Source organism: Rhipicephalus microplus, chromosome X, assembly GCF_043290135.1.
Source record: "Rhipicephalus microplus isolate Deutch F79 chromosome X, USDA_Rmic, whole genome shotgun sequence".
NCBI classification, from domain to species: Eukaryota; Metazoa; Arthropoda; class Arachnida; order Ixodida; family Ixodidae; genus Rhipicephalus; species Rhipicephalus microplus.
The window spans coordinates 488,849,447-488,868,323 of record NC_134710.1 but is presented as its reverse complement, the minus strand read 5'-3'; the positions used below and the strand labels follow the sequence as shown (position 1 = coordinate 488,868,323).

The window sequence follows — 18,877 nt, the reverse complement described above, 5'->3', positions numbered from 1 at the left end:
GCCCGCTGACATTCGTTCAGGCTTGGTATGCCACAATTGCAAAGATGGTACACTTTTTTTGTTTTCATAACAACAAATAGATGGTTTGTACTGATGCATCCAGCCATTAGAAACTTTTCACCTTGATGACTCGGCACGCAAAGCTGAGAAATGCATTCGCGCATAAGAGCAAGGCGGTGGCGCTCACAAGTCACAAAAGAAATGTGCGGGGTAGTGTACATCTGCGAACAAGGTCCTGCGAGCAGCAGCTGCCGGTGATGCGTCGTCCGTTGAGGAGCCGAAAGTGTGACGAGAGGGCACCGATGACAGTTGCACTCGAAGGCGCCGTCTCATTAGCAGGTGTTTCCGCAGCGGTCGCGCGCATTGCAGTCACTCAGACTCGTGCCCACTCCTTCCTCAGCTCAGTCGCAGTGGGTGACCGCTAATTGGCCCGACGAACGACACGCGAGAAAAGCTCCGCGACTGACGGCTTTGCGGTCGCAGCCCTGGTTCGCACTGGTGTTTTATTTGATATCCCCTATTCTGAATACGCTTCTTTGCTGTGTACGCGACTGCGAAAGCTGGAAAGCTGCACCTCCCCGCCACGCCGTTTCAGCATGCACGTGCATTTCAGGAAACTAAATGTATCGACGACTTCCAACTTCCGACGGGTGAGATAAACGCTTTTCAAATGCATTCCGATAGGCCAAGAGTGAAAGTGTTGCATGCACCACCATAACGCCGTGGTAAACCATGAGATCGTGGCCGAGATGACCACTTCCTTCTTCTGAATGCTGAACTGCTCACTTGCCAAAACCCCTTTGCTCGATGTCCTGTTTATTGTTTCATTTGGGCCAGTGCTTCATCTTCACAGAAAAGTTTTCTGAAATGACGACTCGTCACCTCTGAAATAGAGGTCACGCTTACAAATATGCGATTTGGCTGCGTCTGCCTTAGCGTCACTTTTCGTTTTGCTGCCTTTTGCGGCGGCCCTTCAGTTGTGGACTGAACTTCATTTTACCTGACCCAGGAGTTACTTGAGCCAAAACGTCGACATTAAGCATTCCCACTAATTGCAAGTATATGGGAGAAAAATGTCGTCCATTAGTAAGTATGCGCTTAAGTATACCGTTAATACACCTATCGAACGCACTCCATTCATACTAAGCAAATCAAAAGAGAGAGAGAGAAACAAACACTGTGGAGGTATGTCGAGGTCTGCAAACCAGCAACCTCTTGGTCCCAGAGAACGAGGTACACAAGCGCCTTCTGGTAAGTATTCCCGGCATCTGCCTCCAAGGCAGCTTGAGTTGCAAGCAGATATCGCATGTCCGCCCATGTTCCACCAAATGAAAGATGCGTCAGTCATCTCTGAATTATGTGGTGCTGTCAGAGATGATTTTTAACTGCATAAAATGACGGGTTTAATTGTATGTGGGTTTAAGATTAATGTGATTGATGATGTGACGCGGACTCGGTATACTGAAATGTATAATGACGAAGACTCGGTAACCATGAAAAAAAAATTGGACAGCACCCACAATGGGAGCGCAAGCTAAGTGGAAAGAAAGAAAGAAAGAAAGAAAGAAAGAAAGAAAGAAAGAAAGAAAGAAAGAAAGAAAGAAAGAAAGAAAGAAAGAAAGAAAGAAAGAAAGAAAGAAAGAAAGAAAGAAAGAAAGAAAGAAAGAAAGAAAGAAAGCCTGTCATGGAATATGAGTCGAAGTAAGTGCAGACCAACAAAGTCACCTTTAATCGCGCTGTCACAGCCCGTCTTGGAAGACTGCCGTCCCGGTGAACATATCCGCCCTTTCTTCAAATAAGGTGCACCCAGTGTTCGACGCAGGCCCGTTTGCAGTAGCACCACCAGCACGACCAACAAGGCCTGCCTGTAGTTGTGTCTGAGGGCAGCCGGCACGCGGAGCTTGTACAAGAGCGTTGTGCATACACAGACGCGGATTCTCAGCCCGGTAATTGGGGGCAACCCCTGCGTTTCCGGAGAACGCTCTCTCTGAGGCTGGCCTTTGTCGTTATCTTTGGAAACGCGTTCAGCGGATCGCGCACTCATCGCAAGGAATCGGCTGAGGCCCCTGGAATGGCCATTTTCGCGGCTCCATGTGTCTCGATGCCGCGAGCTTTGCTTGTGCATTGCAGCTTAAGGCCTTCACTGCCTCGCTAGCGGTGATCGACGATGAGATCTCACAGGGTACGGACGTCGCCATACGCTGCCCTATTAACGAGTTTCGGTGCTGCGAATACGTAGGAGGACCACGTTTCGCATACTGCGCATGAGCACAATTATGCTTGCTAGGCCAATTATCGGTGCTACTGCATGAGCACAGGTTCTGCGCACGCGCTCCGTGTGATACGTGATGTTCTGTATACTCGCCATGGATGCTGCATTCAAACAACTTGTCCGGAGATGCTATGCGTCTCGTCACCTGAATCATCGCGAAACTTCATCTGGGCAGCTTCAGAATGGTCACCTTTCGGGTGAGGTCGCTACGCAGCAAACTTAACGGTGGTGGTTTATTCATTTTTTCCAGTCTCAGAAAATCTTGAACTCTCTTTGGTAGTGTCATGATATGTGGCATACGTATCCCCTACGGCTGCAAGTAATTTAGTACTTCTTCGAAATGAACAACTGCTAGACACAATGAAGCACGTGAATGTGGGTCACTCGTCATATCTATACCTCGCTTCGCGCGGCGGCGATCTTTCTTCGTTCATACAGTCGCGTAATTGTGTCTGTCAAGCCCAGAAAAGCTGGTACCGCTTAATTAAGCGTCGTATGCCACATCATCAGCTTCTATTTTTCGGCGCTACAACCTCTGCATGTACGCTAAGCCAGGTGTGCGACGTCAAAAGCAAGATGTTGAAAAATGCCTCTGCCCATTTTGGTTTCGGTTTGATGCATAAATTTTTCACTCGTTGTATACTGAAGAGCTTCTAAGAAAACTCTATCACTCTAGCTAATGCAGGAATATGAATAATATTTAAAACATGAATATCCTATAATACGGTAAAATATACGATGGAGTTTCTCTACTATGGCGTGCTATGCCACCCTGCTATATGCACCAAAATGTATGGTTTCCTTGAGTGAAGCGCAACATCCGAAAAAAAAAAAAACTGAGAAGAGATGTGATAAAAAGAGCGCGTCTTCTGAAGGAACAGTGGCAGGGCCGTGAAGGGTGCACGCAGCGTGTGCGGTGGCTAATCTAGACAAGTGTACCCGATGTGCACGTGCGCACGGTCTGTATTTTGCATTATAAGGCCGATATTCGGATGAAGCTACCACGAGGGCGTCCTTTTTGAGGCCTTCATTGTAGCCCGTTGCTATGGATGCCGCCTCAGAAGAACTTGTGCGGATGCCCAACACAGCCTTGTGGCGTTCGTGCACCTACAGGCGGATGGAGCACGTGCCGCCATGCACACCGACCACCAACGTTTAGGGAGGCCTCATTCATGTTTGTGCTTTCGTTGCGCACTTTGCCAAATATGACAAGCGCGGTATAGGAGCACAGCATCTATACAGCCAATGCGTATAGACAGTCACCGAAGCTTGGAAGAACGCGGTGTACTTTAGTATTGATCAGGACTAACAGACTATGATGCCGAGGAAGGCGTAAGGGAGTCTGTTAGTGGTAACTTTAATGTTAATGTGAGGAAAGAAAAGTGGACGAAAAGATAATTTGCCGCTGGCAGGGGCGAAACCAGGGACCTTCGAATAGCGCGTGTAATACGCTCTGGCACTGAGTTACGGCGGCAGTCCTCTCTCCGTCCACTCTACAGGGTATATATAAGCATTGAAACGTAAGAGCATCAGCCATCACCGCCAGTAGTCATTATAACGAGTGTGGAACACTCTTTTACTACATGTTAGCGTCACGTAAAACGTGATCGTATTATGGGTTGGCAGCGGACCAATAATACTACCTAAAATATACTACCTGAAATCGAATACTACTACCGGTAATACTACCTGAAGTCGCACACTACTTGAAAGCCTCAAGTGTGCTGGAACTAAATCCACCCTTAAATTTCTTCTTCATTGTTTCATTCATAGCGAGAGTCTCGTTCTGGCAGCCAGGTTTCGCGGTGTGTGGAGCTGCGTTAGGCACACGATTTCGAACAACACCAAGGTATACAAAAGAACAACAATAACTGCGGAATCAACGCTAAGTTTCTTTTAGTCGCTGCCCCCACAAGTTTTCCTTGGGGGCTCCAGCTGACCACTGGTCTTGAGCCCGCTCCATTAGCGGGGACCTTCGTAGAGCCAGAATGGTCGCGGGATCCTGAGAGCAAGATGTATTTCTTGGGTGAGGCTGAGTGAACTTCACTTTCGTTGCCAATCTACTGTAAATAAATAAATATATATATATATATATATATATATATATATATATATATATATATATATATATATATATATATATATATATATATATATATATATATATATATATATATATATATATATATATATATATATATATATATATATTGTTGCAGTTACCTATTTATTCAATCTCCAAACTACTCTGTGCATTGCTTCTTAAAGAAGTGCACTCATAGTGGCTTGCACATTCAATAATACCTTGCGTAATGCCAACTGCGACGTAGATGGCAGTGAATGCCAAGCAGTGAATAGAACAAAACGAGAAAAATTGCGTGGTGAAGGTGGGGAGGAGAGGGAGGTCAGGTTCTTTGGAAACTTCGGAGAACAATTCATGGAATATATTCTGCTGAAGCCTACAAGGTGTGTATGCTTCAGATAAAAAAAAAAGCACGCGGAATAGTTTACATTATTTCATTATGTTTCGCTATTTTTAATGTACCGCATGCGGAGTATTTGGAGAAACCACGCACATATTGTATTCCGGGTCTGACTGAAAGAGTGTTTTCCCATTTTTGATTGTCTCACTCGCATTCTGTATATTCATGCATGCACAGAGAGAATTACCGCAAGAATGTTCTCTCAGTTTAGTCTACGCATAAGGGGCCCGCGCCTATATACATGTAGGCGACAAAGAGACAAAATGTATGAATAAACATTATTAGCGAACCATTCTCGCGTGCGCTTGTGAGCGTGCGAAGCGTTGCATATTCTTTATTTATACATAATGCCACTTTACCCAAAGGCATTACAGCAGGGGGTTACACGCATGAACAAAAATACATCTTCATTGTAACTGCGCACTTGTACAGATACCAGACAGTTCCTTTGATTATCAGTATTCACGAAAAACAAATTCGCGTTAATGTTCGTCCTGGCCTGGTATGATCTTATTTTTTGTATGTGATCTATACACTCAGTGTAATCTGCATGGTGGTTTTAAGTAAACGTCGCCTTCAATTCCTGTCAATATATTGCGGAAGTTTGATTAGACATAGCTTGTCGAACGCGTGTTTGCCATTATAAAGCCCCTTGTTGCGCTTTCTTTTATTGATGTATATACAAGCAAACAGCTCTTGAAAAAATTAGCCATGGTCACCTTGTTACAAGAACTGATGATATTCCGAAATGCAGGATTTTCCGCAGCTTCTATTCGCTCTTCCTTTGAGTTTTGTAACGTGAATAGCTATTCGCTTTGAAGCGGCTTCATGGCGTGGAAAGGCTTCGCCAAGACGTCGCTTGTCTAATCTGAAGAGAAATTTGTACTTTACGCTTGCTGCGTCACAGAACCCGCAGAGTCTTGATACAGTAGCACATACCGTGCGGCTGACTTGTACAGCTATTCGTGTGAATAAATGCCTTGAATAATACAATTATGCTTTGCAAAATAAAATTAGCGTGCCAATTACAGCGTCATCTGATTTCAATAGCATTTACAGTGGTATATTGGCCACGAGGGCCTCCACTGGAGAGGCCAGCACTGCGATCGTTTCGACGTCACAGATTGGATAGTAGTTGTGGAATATGGCAGCTTTGCATTCGCGACACCACTTGCATCGTCCATCATGGCTGCACCGGTTCTTAGTCACAATTTAACGATGCTTACAAGACATGAAATTGCAGCCGGGGGCGCCGATTTGTAGTTTACTTGCCGTATTATCAGATCTTACTGCTTCTTTAAGCACTGGGCTTCAAAACAAAGGTATACAAGCGCGCATGGTGTCCATAGCAAAAGCGCAGAAAATGCAGTGTTCTAGCAGTCAACACAACCCGGCATCCTATGAGTTACATCATCACGTAGGTGGTGCCATGGTATGCCCTCGAAGCCAATAATTGCTGCCAGAAACGAGGAGCAAGTGTTTAATGATAAACGCAGAGAAAATGAAAGGAGGAAATGTGGATCGACTGGTTGACACAGAAGGGCGGCAGAGGTGGTGGCTGCCTCTCCTTACGGGAGAGCCATCTCTGCCTCTACACACCTGACGATCGAGAGATCCACCTCCTTTGGCAACTCTTGCCAAGCGTGTTTTCCTTTGGACGCCGGACCATGCACGCACCTATGGCGAAGAGTGTCGTCAAATGATTCGCTGAGAGCCGTAAACTACGGACATATTTCAACAAGCTTAACAAATGAATTCAGAAGCCATAGATGAATTAACCACTGAAACCCTAATTACGCAATCTTTCTGTATACTTAGCTCGCCAATGTTACGTATACTACGGCCCTTTCCTGCGCTGTCACCTGTTTACTGGGCATTACAGATGCACAGCGGCGATTTAGTCAGAAAAAATGAATACGATAATGACCCTGGCAACGGTATCGATAAAACGTGGTGATAGAAATTTCAGCGAAGTCTATGATTTTAATTCTATACCCTAACAATTTCTTTTTTTTTTTTTGCGGCACAGTTGCGCACAGTAGTTTTAAAGAGCAGATGTACTGTCGTGGATTCATTCAGCGTTTTTCTTATATATCTATCAGTAGGCTTCAAACATCGTCTAGCCAGCAAACATCTTGGCAAATCATTCCACGATATTTATAATCCCCCAGTGTAGGGCAGCCAACTGGATGTCTTTCTGGTTAACCTCCCTGCCTTCTCCCCTTGTCTGCTTCCTCTTTCTTAGCGAGCAGGAGAGAGAAATGCGCAATCGCAAGCGCACTTTGGCGAAGGCAGGTGCGGCGAAGCACAATGCCGACGCCTGTATACAGGGAGATATATCTGTATAACATTAGGAAGATATATCTCGCTAATATTAAAGGAAAAAAAAACAACTAAAGACATTTTCAGCGACCGATCATTCGTCTATTCCTCAGTATACCGGATGAACAAGTGATAATTCAGCGCTTGAAAACATCTCGACAAAGCTCCGTTTCTAATGGCCCGTAATGATAGCATAGCTTTTGCGTGTGAAAGCCATCATCGGTTCCGCTTGTAACTTGTAAGAGCGCATTTTTTTTTTTCATGCATTCCGCCTCCACTGAAACGCGGCGACCCTGGTTGGGAACCGAAGCAGCGCACTCGAGCATAGCAATGCCAAGGCATAGTCGCGAAATGTTCAGTATTTCAGCGGCATGAATTATTGTGATCGCGAAAGAATGGCCACATGTAGTTAATATATTCATAGCGTTAATCTGGGGTAATGTTTGCGGCAACGTCGGCGCCAGTTTGTTTCAGATAAAAGTAATATAAGAAAACCTTGAAGTATAACGTACGTGAACGGTTGCAATGGGTTGTCGATGCGTGCTTCTGCTTTTTTTTTTTTTTCAAATTCTGGATGATCCGAAATACCAAAAACGAAAGCAAAGCTGTCGCAACTGCGCATTTCAATCAGCCAAACCACTATAACACAGCTTTTGCTTCACAAGTGCGCTTTGTAGCATCTCTCTTGCTAACAATTTTACAGCGTGCGTTTTTATTTCTGTGGGTAATGGTTCTCTTTTCAGTATCTTGCTTGTGGCAATATATATCGCGAATGACAGGCAAATCGGATCTTGTGCGTTCTGTGGCACTGAGAGGAAGACAGGCGCTATATATTTCCTGTATGAGCCACGATGCAAAGTAACATCATATTGTTATTGACAAGAATATACCCCTCCAGCCTCAATCAATAAACGTCAGCTACATGCTGTCACTTAGCGAAGCACATATCGGCATGCGTGTGTGACACGTTGTTTTCAAGAAGGTGCCTGACATTCAAGGTCGTATCGGTGAGTGACGACCAGCGATTTGCTATACAATATGATAGGCAAATATGTGGAAGCGGTGTTTCAACGTACAAATTTAGATATCACGGCTGCGAACCTCTTAGTGGCCGATACACTCCTATATACTAAACAAGAGATGTATTAAACAAAAATCGACTTCTGGATGCTGACCCAGAAGTCGTGGGAGCGAATCCTGGCTGCGACTGCTGCATTTTTGATGGAGGCGAAAATGATGTAGGCCCGTGTGCTCAGATTTGGGTGCACGTTAAAGATCCCCAGGTGGTCGAAATTTCCGGAGCCCTCCACTACGGCGTCTCTCATAATCATGTGGTAGTTTTGGCACATTACACCCCACGTATCAATCAAAAAATCAATCAATAAATAAATTATTCATTCAATCAATAAATAAATAAATAAATGTTATGGGAAGCCACGCACTGTTTGCCATGAGACTGCAATTACATCACAATTTTATGCTGAGTATACTTTACAGAATGGTGCAGCTTTTCTCGACAAATATATGCACCCGCCATGATTATGATGCTTGACTGCTGATGCTATGGTTGGGAGAACGAATCCCGGCTGCCGCATTTACGATGGAGGCCAAAATGATCTAGGGCTGTGCTCTTAGCTTTAGGTGCATGGTAATGATCCCCCCCATGTAATCGAAATTTCAGGCGCTCTCCACTACGGCGTCTCTCATAATCATATCGTAGCTTTTGGACGTTAAACCCCAAAACAGTTATTATTTCTCATAAGATATTTCCTATAGTTACGGCGGGGCACCGCAGCCACCGCCGCCGTAAGATGGCGTAACACGCACATGTTCCTGAATTCTACGAGTGAATATGATTAAAACAAACTTAAAAACAAATAAAGTACGAGCAAGTGTGTGTAGTGCGTGATTGTTATTGCGAAAGTGTACGTTAGTGGGCAATAGTAGGGTGTTTGTGCGGCAACAATACACTGGGGTCTTCCCCAGTGTATTGTATTTTTGATTGTATTTTTTGTTCTTCCCAGTGGCGTTATAAGAGGGGGGGGGTGGATGAGGGGGGTCCTCATTTCCTTGTATTCTGTCTGGAGCGACACCCCCTGTAAGTATCCCCTCCTGAAGTTTAGCTTTCGAAAGTCTGATTTCAAGTGCTTGGTGGTTAAATATCAAACTACTTATTCTGAAACTCTTCCAAGGAGCAGGAACCAAGAAAGAGATATGCTTTTAAAGACACTAAATGTACAAAATTCTCGAAATGCAATGGCTTGCCTCGTTCGTGTGGCAAATGTTCGTAGCGCTGCATTTTATAATCCCAAACGAACAAAAAATGCCAATGTTCATTTGTTTAATTTGTTGAAAGCTATTGTCAATAAAATACATGTTAAGAGGTTCCACCATGATTGTATTACTTAAAAACCAGCACCGGTGACCGGAAGCATGCGCTTTACGAAATTAATTCCAGTGGCACCTCGTGGGAGGATGTGAGCGCCAGACATAGATGGTGAAGAATTGAGCTAAGTTAAAGAAAAGCCACGTGACTTGACAAGTTACAAGTGCACATTTTCAGCATTTTGATTCGATGGTTCGCCCTGAATGGCATATTAGAAATATGCTTGAAATCGGCTGCTATTATGTTACTGAGCAGCCCTGCATGGCCTGGCGTCGACGAACGTTTACGTTTTTTTTTTCTTTGTTAGAACACATGATTTCACTTTTCTATACCTAGAAAACGCAAACGACTGGTCAATGTGTGTCTGCCCTTGTGACACTCTGACTGCACCATCCTCGCGGTCCTTCTTTATTATCTCTTTGTCTCACCGTTCACGGTTGTCGCCGTTGCTTTTCTCTCCCTAAACAATTTGCCACTAAATTCTGGTTAGCGCGATGCCAAACACAAAGAAAAAATAAATGCATCGAGCCATTTGTGTCTCTTCGTTGGCCATCGGAACTGCATCGGCGAAAGCGATCCGGTGAAAGCCGCTCTGGATCGAAAATTGGGTATACCCAGATGGACACGCGTTTTCCCGGTGTATGCCGGAACTGATTGGTTGGACGTGCGTGGCGATGTATACTTGCGCGTTCGGCGTCGTCATATATAAACTTCACGTTTTTTGCTCTTCTGTCGTCACTGTGCCTCTGGCGCCTCGTGGTCTGGGGATTTCGCGGCAAGAAAAAGGCAAAAGACGCTCATCAGAAGTGGGATATTGTGCACTCGCTAGTCGCGAAGTCAACGCGTCACCTTGAACATGCTCCTGGCAAACCCTAATTTTTGCATTGACCGTGCTTTCTTTATGCTCAATGCGAATAGAAATAATATCTGCAATCATCCCGCTATAACGTATACGGCACCGATTACTACTTTGACTAAACGTCATGGAAGCAGCGCCATCGGGTTATATATATTAAGGTAATAGACCTATAGCTACGTTTGTGAGATTTGGGGTTTTATTAACTGAAAAGAACAATTACAGCTATCTGGTTTCAATGCCCCGTAAGTACACAGCTCCTCGTTTATTAAAAGAGCAAACTGAAAGTACGAAGCACAAAGCTATGGTTTCTTTTTGTTTTGTCCATCGGCTGCAGATATCTTGAGCTCCCACGCAACTTAGAGGCGCATTTTCAATGCAGACTTTGAGCAGCTGGTGACGCGGTGGTGTGTCTCTGCTTGGTGCACTGGACACGCTTTAAACGCCTCGCCTTGTGCGCACGCTTCAGAAGCAGATGGTTTAAACGGATTATACTGCCACGCACAACAAACGTGGCGAGTGGCGGCGCGTTCTTCGCAAACGAGTAATCATTAGGGAGGCGACGGTGCAAAACGCCGGGAGAGAAACATGAACGCTCGAGCGAGCGTTCGGGGAAAGGGGGGGGGGGGGGTCAGAACGGCGAAATGTTATGCGACAGAATTTCGCGCGAATGGAGCGCGCTTTGATCGCGTACTTAGCGAACAGAGGAACGTTCATTTTCGCGAGAGCACCATACGCATCGCTGCCCTTTAGACACTGCTTTTTCGCGTGTGTTGAACCGGTCTTTCCTTAACGTACAAGGGGCATAAAGACGCGTGAATAAGGCAGGACATCAAACGGATGGGGTCGGGATATTCGATGTGCCGCACACTAGGTAGTATGGGAAAAAAAAGAAAAAAAGAAGTCCAGTAAGCGTGGCTTTGAATGGACGGGCGAATGAAGTGGCGAGAAGGCAGCGATAAAGTAAGAGCGAGCTGGGAAGAGCGCGGCCGACCCGGTCGCCATCGTCATCGCGCTATGCAATGAATGACGGTGAACGCCATTCGCCGGATGCGGCGACATTGAGATCAGCAGCCCGACTGGCGGGCCAATCGGCGCCTCGAAAAGGGATCAAAGCGCCGGGGCGAAAAGAAAGCGCGTGAGGGGAGGGTCGGCATCGATCGGGAACATTAAGTAGGCGCAATAGCGCAGTCGGAAACGAAAGCGGCTCTCTTGTCGGCGAAAGAGAAGCCTGGATTGAAGTGGGTGGGAGCAGAACACGGGTGCCAACAGAGGCTCGCACCCCGACTCAAAGGCTGAATGGGGCGGGCGATTTAGTCGTCGGCAGCACGCTTGCTTCGCAGATGAGCGTCGAGTGGCAGGGCCACTTTGAAGAGCACGATGGATGGAAGCGGGCCTAATGCTCACTGAAAAGCAGCCGCATATCCGCGACATATGTTTCTGCTTCGCCTTTTTCCCGTTTGTCACGCGGGGCGCGTCACAGATATTGGAAAAGTGGATGGGAGGTAGTGCGTTGAGGGGTACGTGGCGGATGCCCTGCCGACACGGCGGTTTGTTCGGGGATGCGGGCGTGTGAATTATACGTTTGTTAGGGCTCCATTGTGAGCGCCCGTCGCTGAGCCCTGTTATGTATACATGACACACCCCCGATCCATACAACAGCTCCCCCAAGTGCCAGCCCGCCCCTTTCGACCAACAGAGATGTCGGAGAGGGCAGATATTCTCGCCTCCTCTGGAGCGGCTTAACAGTGACGGCAGAGCACACGACAATGGAAGCACACGACGGTGGTGACGCATTCGGACGAGGCGGACGGGGCCGCTGCGAGTTTTCATAGTGCGTCAATGGAGTCCTAATTCGGCGCTCTGGTTACCGACCGTTGATGAGAGGGGACTATTTACAAAGCGCTCCCTAGGACCTCGATTCGCAACGTTTTCTTTAGACCCGTCGATAGGGTCCCGCCCATGTTTCTTTCGTCGCGACGTCTGCGGCGTTCTCACGCCGTCATGTTTTTTTCCCGCTTGCACTGCATTGTGTCGCGGCCTCTCTTTCCAGCGCCCGCCGCCTAAGCACACGTAGCATTATCGCCGGCATTAAATATTTTCCATTGATATTCATGAATCTGGTGCTGCGTATTCTAATGAGACGAATGCCGACCGTCCTGCGCCCTTCTCTCCCGTCGTACTCGCAGCATAGACGAAAAATGCGAATAGAGCAAGCAGTAAACAGTATGGTCTCCAATAACCATGCACACACGTCACCATGCTTTCTTACGGCTCCCGTTTATTGCGGGACCATAATCCAGGTCATATTTTTGGGAACAACGCATTGGTGTGTTTCCTGCTGAAGTAAAGTTATAGATTACGCGGCGTGAATGTCTGATGTTCTTATTATACTATTCCGACCCTCACTGCACGCAACGCCGTTAGGAATTCCGTGGTAGAGGCGTTATTTTTTTGGGTGCTGGTTATTACCGCAGCCCAACGTTGCTGCTGAGTTCACACTAAACGCCTTTGCCTTTTTCCCTTGGACAATGAGAAAACATTAACTGTTGGTGGCATTGGTGAGGGCGAATGGTGGTTGGGGAATTCAAACTGACGGAAAATTTGAAACTTCGCACGTTTATATATATATATATATATATATATATATATATATATATATATATATATATATATATATATATATATATATATATATATATATATATATATATATATATATATATATATATATATATATATATATATATATATATATATGTATGTATATATGCGCACACATGCAGACACGCGCGCGAACATACATGATGGGAGCACCTGGCAGCTACGGTTGAAGAATGCGACTGCAACAATATGTGCCAAAGGCAATCGAACGCGGTTCATACGGACTAAAAAAAATGTCATACACGCACACAGGAAACAAATTATAGCGACCGAACTTTCGGAAGTGGAATGAACCATTACGCAGCACTCACATGGTGTGTCGCCATTATGCTCGCTAGGCTCACAGGAAGCGTCTATTACGCGTGTCGAAGCAATCATCACTTGACCGGGCTTCATACATTAAACCAACGGAACTGACATGATATTGAACGAAATTTCTCACGCTGAGATTTTGAGCCAAAGTCCTGAAATCAATAGACACAACGTTCATTTTAGGCAGAAGCTAGACAGAAATACTTAATTTGATGCGGTTTTTTTTTTCTGAGAAACTGCGCGTAAAGCGGTCGCGCCATAGGAGGTGGCGTTTAATGTTCGGCAGCATAAACTGGCGTGCCAGTCGTCACCAGTGTATCTCAACAGGCTCCGCGGTTCATATAGCACAGGCATGCGAAGCGTTTGCCACCAGAGGGCCGAGCTGGAAAGACTTTGGTAATGGATGCGAAAAACGTGCCTCCCGTAACATTGGTCCCACGCTTTCTGTGGGCACACATGAAATAAAAAAACCTCTTCAACCTCGGACACCGTATATCGGCAAAAAGCCTGCGGCTATGAGAGCATGAGCGCAATTTATTCATTGATTTGTGGGGTTTAAACGTCCCAAAACCACCATTTGATTATGAGAGACGCCGTAGTGGAGGGCTCCGGAAATTTAGACCACCTGGGGTTCTTTAACGTGCACCCAAATCTGAGCACACGGGCTTACATTTCCGCCTCTATCGGAAATGCAGCCGCCACAGCCGGGATTTCATCCCGCGACGTGCGGGTCAGTAGCCGAGTATCTTAGCCACTAGACCACTGCGGAAGGGCCTAAAAACAGAGAGAGGGGACTCTCTCTCTCTCTCTCTCTCTCTGTCTATATATATATATATATATATATATATATATATATATATATATATATATATATATATATATATATATATATATATATATATATATATATATATATATAGTGCCAACACAACACACGATGCTTCATCCACCATAAGAACGACGCGTACTACACTGATTTGTCTCACATTTATTCTTTCTGCCACGTTAAGCTCCGTGTGGCCTGAGGCAGCTTGGTCGCACAACAATAAATGAAGCCACAACTGCGTTCGAAGCCTGCAAGCACGAACCTTATATAGAGAAATCCGTGTACCCATCATTCTCATGGTGGCTGTGCGGTGGCTGCATTTCCGATGGAGGCGGAAATCTTGTAGGCCCGTGTGCTCAGATTTCGGCGCACGTTAAAGAACCCCAGGTGGTCTAAATTTCCGGAGCCCTCCACTACGGCGTCTCTCATAATCATATGGTGGTTTTGGGACGTTAAACCCCACAAATCAATCAAATCTTATGGTGGCTGAATGATCACAACGCCATAGTTCCCTCTATAGTAAATATTGCAGGAAATCCTATGATATGACAGGATAATTGTACTTGGTGAAATACCAACGCACGCATGCGCAAATTGGCGCAATCTGTTGGCTTGTCTTTTGGAATGAACAGTTCCAGTGCAGCACCCAATCTTTTTTATCGCGTCTTTTTTTCCTACATCCTGCCTGAGTTAACGTACGGGACAGGCTTGGCCCATGGTTCCTAGAATCACTAATAAGGCAGCAAACAGATGTAGCACTCCGAAACGTATACGGGCTTCACACAGCAGTGGTGTAGAAGGGCAACTCTCCTTCCACGTCAGTGGTGCAGGACATTCTGCATCCTCCGCGGTGGCGTCAAGGCTCGCGTTCTCCCAGCTATACTAGCCAACTTCTCAAAAACATATGAAACAAACTCGGTTTATTGGGACAGTTGCGTCTTCTGAGTACAATATTATTTTCTTCGTCATTTTTTTCGCTACTTTCCATCAGTTTTCCTAATCTAGTGGTCATACGTGTCATGACGTTTTTGTGGACAGTGGCCTTGACGTCCGCAACAAGAAGAGAGACAGAAATGCTCGTACATCATCATCGGTGGAACAGTAAAATATGTCACACGCGTGCAGTTGAAGTCGCAATCACTAGGCTTAGGTGTCAAACTCTTCATCTCAATTTTTATTCATACACTGCCGAGCTGGTATAGCTGCTTCCCCTAATTGTTGGTTTTGTGGAGTTCCCGCGACAACAGACGTATACCATTATCTGATATATTGTGAAAAGATACGCTGCATTGCGCAAAATCACATTAGATGCCGTCTTCAGTGTCGTAATATTGGGGTTAAACACTTCAAATGTACCCTCTTTAGGGGCTTCGTCCCTAAAGGATTCAGTGACGTGAAAGTGCCGATGTCTTGGAGAAGTTTATTAAAGTTTCAAAGAAATCCAGACTCTAGAACACATTCTTACCCTTAAATTACCTTTTCCGCGTTGCTTTATTCATTCATTTGTTTATTGTTGTTGTTGAAAGTATCTGCTTCCTTTATTTCTAATTATCTTTTTCGGATATTTATTTTTTCCATTGATCCCTCTCATTAGTTTAAAAGATGTCAGCTAACAAATGAACAGTTTTTCGTATGAGCCACCCGGTTCTTGGCCGATGTCCCAACGTGGGTGTGTGCCACATTTTCAAGGCTCTTCTTTCCTTACTTCCTTTCTCAAAATGTAACGTAATATGAACGCTTGCATTGACACTTCCTGAACTATATGAATGCGTTTTTGTTTTTGTTTTTAAATGGTTGTTTGTGTAACTTGATGTACAGTTTTTTATAAAGCGGAATTTAGTATTACCGTCCACGCTTAGATGGCGAGAAAGGGCAATGTGGTTGTCAAGCAATCTTTCTTTAGAAGTAGAGTTTCGAAACAGTGGCGTCATGCCTTTGCAGGTCCCGAGCCGGCGGGCTTCCTGTTGCACCCGTTCCGGAAGCCCAAGCGGATCCGCACCGCCTTTTCGCCGTCGCAGCTTTTGAAGCTGGAGCACGCCTTCGAGAAGAACCATTACGTTGTCGGCGCCGAGAGGAAGCAACTCGCACAGTCACTCAGCCTCACCGAAACGCAGGTCAGTGCCAACATGTCATGTTCCTATAAGGCTGTTCGCTAGGGTCCAGGTGACGTAAGTACATGACGATTTTCTGAAATGAGCTCTCACGGATAGCCAATCGGAAGATTAGGACTTGTTCGTATCTTCAAGCAACACAAACGTGATGACCGAAAGAGGGTCCTAACCAGCACATTTGTTATAACGAACTTTATTCGGCTTAGCATACCCAGAGCTGGCACCACGACTTGGTTACGCAGGCAGTGTACAAGCAACTGAATCACAAAATTCCCTTTGTGTTTTTTTATCAGTGTGCGTTCCAATCATAATCTTAGGCGCCGCTCTCGATGCAGAATAATTGTCATTTGGTCACACGATATCGCAATACTTGATCAGGTATATTTTGCCAGATCCTGCTGCTCGTGTCATTGCAATGAGCGCCCGCAATCCATACTATCTATACGCAAATGCCCACTTGGCAGCCTATTGTCCATGAATAACTGCAGGCATGTGCACCTCTCTTCGAAGGCAGGTCTGCACTTATCCCGGTGGATTTAGTCAGATGTGACGCAACCACCTCGCCAATTCGAATCCCTTAATACCAAACAAAACAAGATTTTACATCTTTTATTAACCCTGTAACCATTTTATTTCCTGATAGTTTTAATGTCACGAAGGCTCATCAATATTTTGTTTTGTAAATTGGTATCGAATATTTTGCTTTTAGAAAGCTTGTCTTCGTTAACGAAAAATAAAAATGGAAGCGTATATTAAGTCGTCATGCCGGAGTTTATTGTCACGTATGTTGTTAATATCTTTCATGATTTGAAAAATAATGTCTTTGTTGAGAAACCGGCGAATATAACACTTCAAATAATCAAATTAAACATCTATATCTGAACGATTAGCGCCCGAAGAGCTGTACGATGAAGAAAGGCGTCTTTTCAGCGAAAATGCACGAGTATATCCCACGCATCCTCTCCACTTGACACCATTCTAGAGCACAGCTGAGGCGACGCCCATTCCTGGGCTGAATTGAAGCTCCTTATTATATTGCGTGTTCAGTTGGGTGTTTACGACCGTTCTGCAGTACTCTGAAAACTGTCCGCGCGTTCGGTTGGCAGAATTGGGACTATACTTCGGTGGGTTCTTTCGGTGCGTAAAACTCGGAGAGCTACCGACCTTTCTGGCTTCGAAGTGGGAGCGTGACGCGACCTGGCCGGGAGGACGGATCACGTGACACCGGCCGGCAATCACGTGACACCTGGTTGCCAGCAGGTGACAGTGAAAGCACGAGCGTGCATTTTTGGAACAGGACATGGCCTGGCACTTCATGGGTTCGTGTGTTGTTCGTTGCGTTTTTGAGCGCGTATGTGGCGAGCTCACATCTACGAGGCCTTAACTGCGCCATATCAAAAAAATTACGCCCTGTCCATGAAGTGAATGATGATTGATGAGCTGGCTTGGAGAAGAGCGGGAAGAACACGAAAGGCCCGCAAGGCATTGAGAGCGTAGTTGCGGTTCTTGCGGGAAAGTGGTCTCGGAGACAGACTGTAAGCAGTGTGGTCGATGGTACTGTAGTCCTCCTTTTTTTTTTTTGCCTTGAAGCAAGCAGTTGGCACGACCACGATCGCCACATCGACGTGCTGAGCTCAGAAGGCTGTCGCTGCTTCAAGGCTGGTCGGAGATGGCCACGTAAATGATTGGAGCCATTTTCCATGCTGCGAAGAAATTTTTAACATGCGCTGCCTGCACGGTGGCACTACAGGCGCATGGCTCATTCTGCTGTGAGGTTGCCGATGTACTAGGCTGGCATGTCTCTCGTGCTCGGATGGCGAGCTGCCTCGGCATCTGACGACTCCGAGCCAAAGGACCGGAGCGGCCCACTTAATACACCAATAGAAAGAAGCGACACTCTCCACCGCTCAGGCGCTTTCGTCCTCTAAATCATCTCACAAGAGGCCGAACCTCCCTTTCTAACATGCCATATTTTCTCCCGAGCGGCCACCGTGCGAGCGGAGGACCTGTACACTTTTATATTAAGAATGGTATATCACGCCGATAATACGCCTGATTTTCGTGACCATTCTAGGGCGACGGCCCCAGAGGTGAAAGGCGAGAAAGGAAGGCACGCGGGCGGCAGCTCGGTAAAAAAAGAACGGTACTTTCCAAAAACTATTCAAGTTTATTCAACTCAATCAAGTTGAGTAAAAAAAAATATCCAGAGGCATTGCGCTGAATGGTGTCGGCGCAAACCACAAATTGAACGAAGTGTCTGCTGATGTCACTAGCTACTGGCCACTTTCTTGCTCCGTCACGCGCAGTGGCCCTTTGGCCGGAGCACGCAGGTGCGCTGCAACTGGCTTCGCATGTCAGCGTTTCGCTCGGTTCGTGATGTCTGCAATGCACATAGTGGTGCGCGTAGCACTCGAGTGCTCGCACTTTCTGGGGTAATATGAAACAATTCGCACATCTAGAATGGCGGACAGCCGAAAAAATTTCAAACGCGATTGGCGTTGTCCCTACACAATGCTCCGCCCGGGAGGCGCATTACGCAATGTCTTGAAACGCAAGACGTGAAAAAATGTGAAATGGGGAATAAAATAAAAATAAATTGTCAAGCAAGTGTTGCAATCTGTGAAGTGACACACCAACTAGCTTGG

The 18,877-nt window shown here is 45.8% G+C and overlaps 1 protein-coding gene across 3 annotated transcripts in view; it reads left to right on the top strand.

Moving 5' to 3' along the window:
• The window catches only part of LOC119160778 (uncharacterized), a 255,029-nt gene that overhangs the window by 56,373 nt on the left and 179,779 nt on the right, over nt 1–18,877 (top strand). For all 3 annotated transcript variants that reach the window (XR_012887760.1, XM_075880922.1, XM_037413012.2), the window contains exon 2: nt 16,063–16,235. Coding sequence is in view for 2 of the 3 variants with exons in the window: in XM_075880922.1 (XP_075737037.1) it covers nt 16,063–16,235 (173 nt within the window). In the remaining variant the exon portion in view is untranslated. The remainder of the gene's footprint in view (nt 1–16,062; nt 16,236–18,877) is intronic.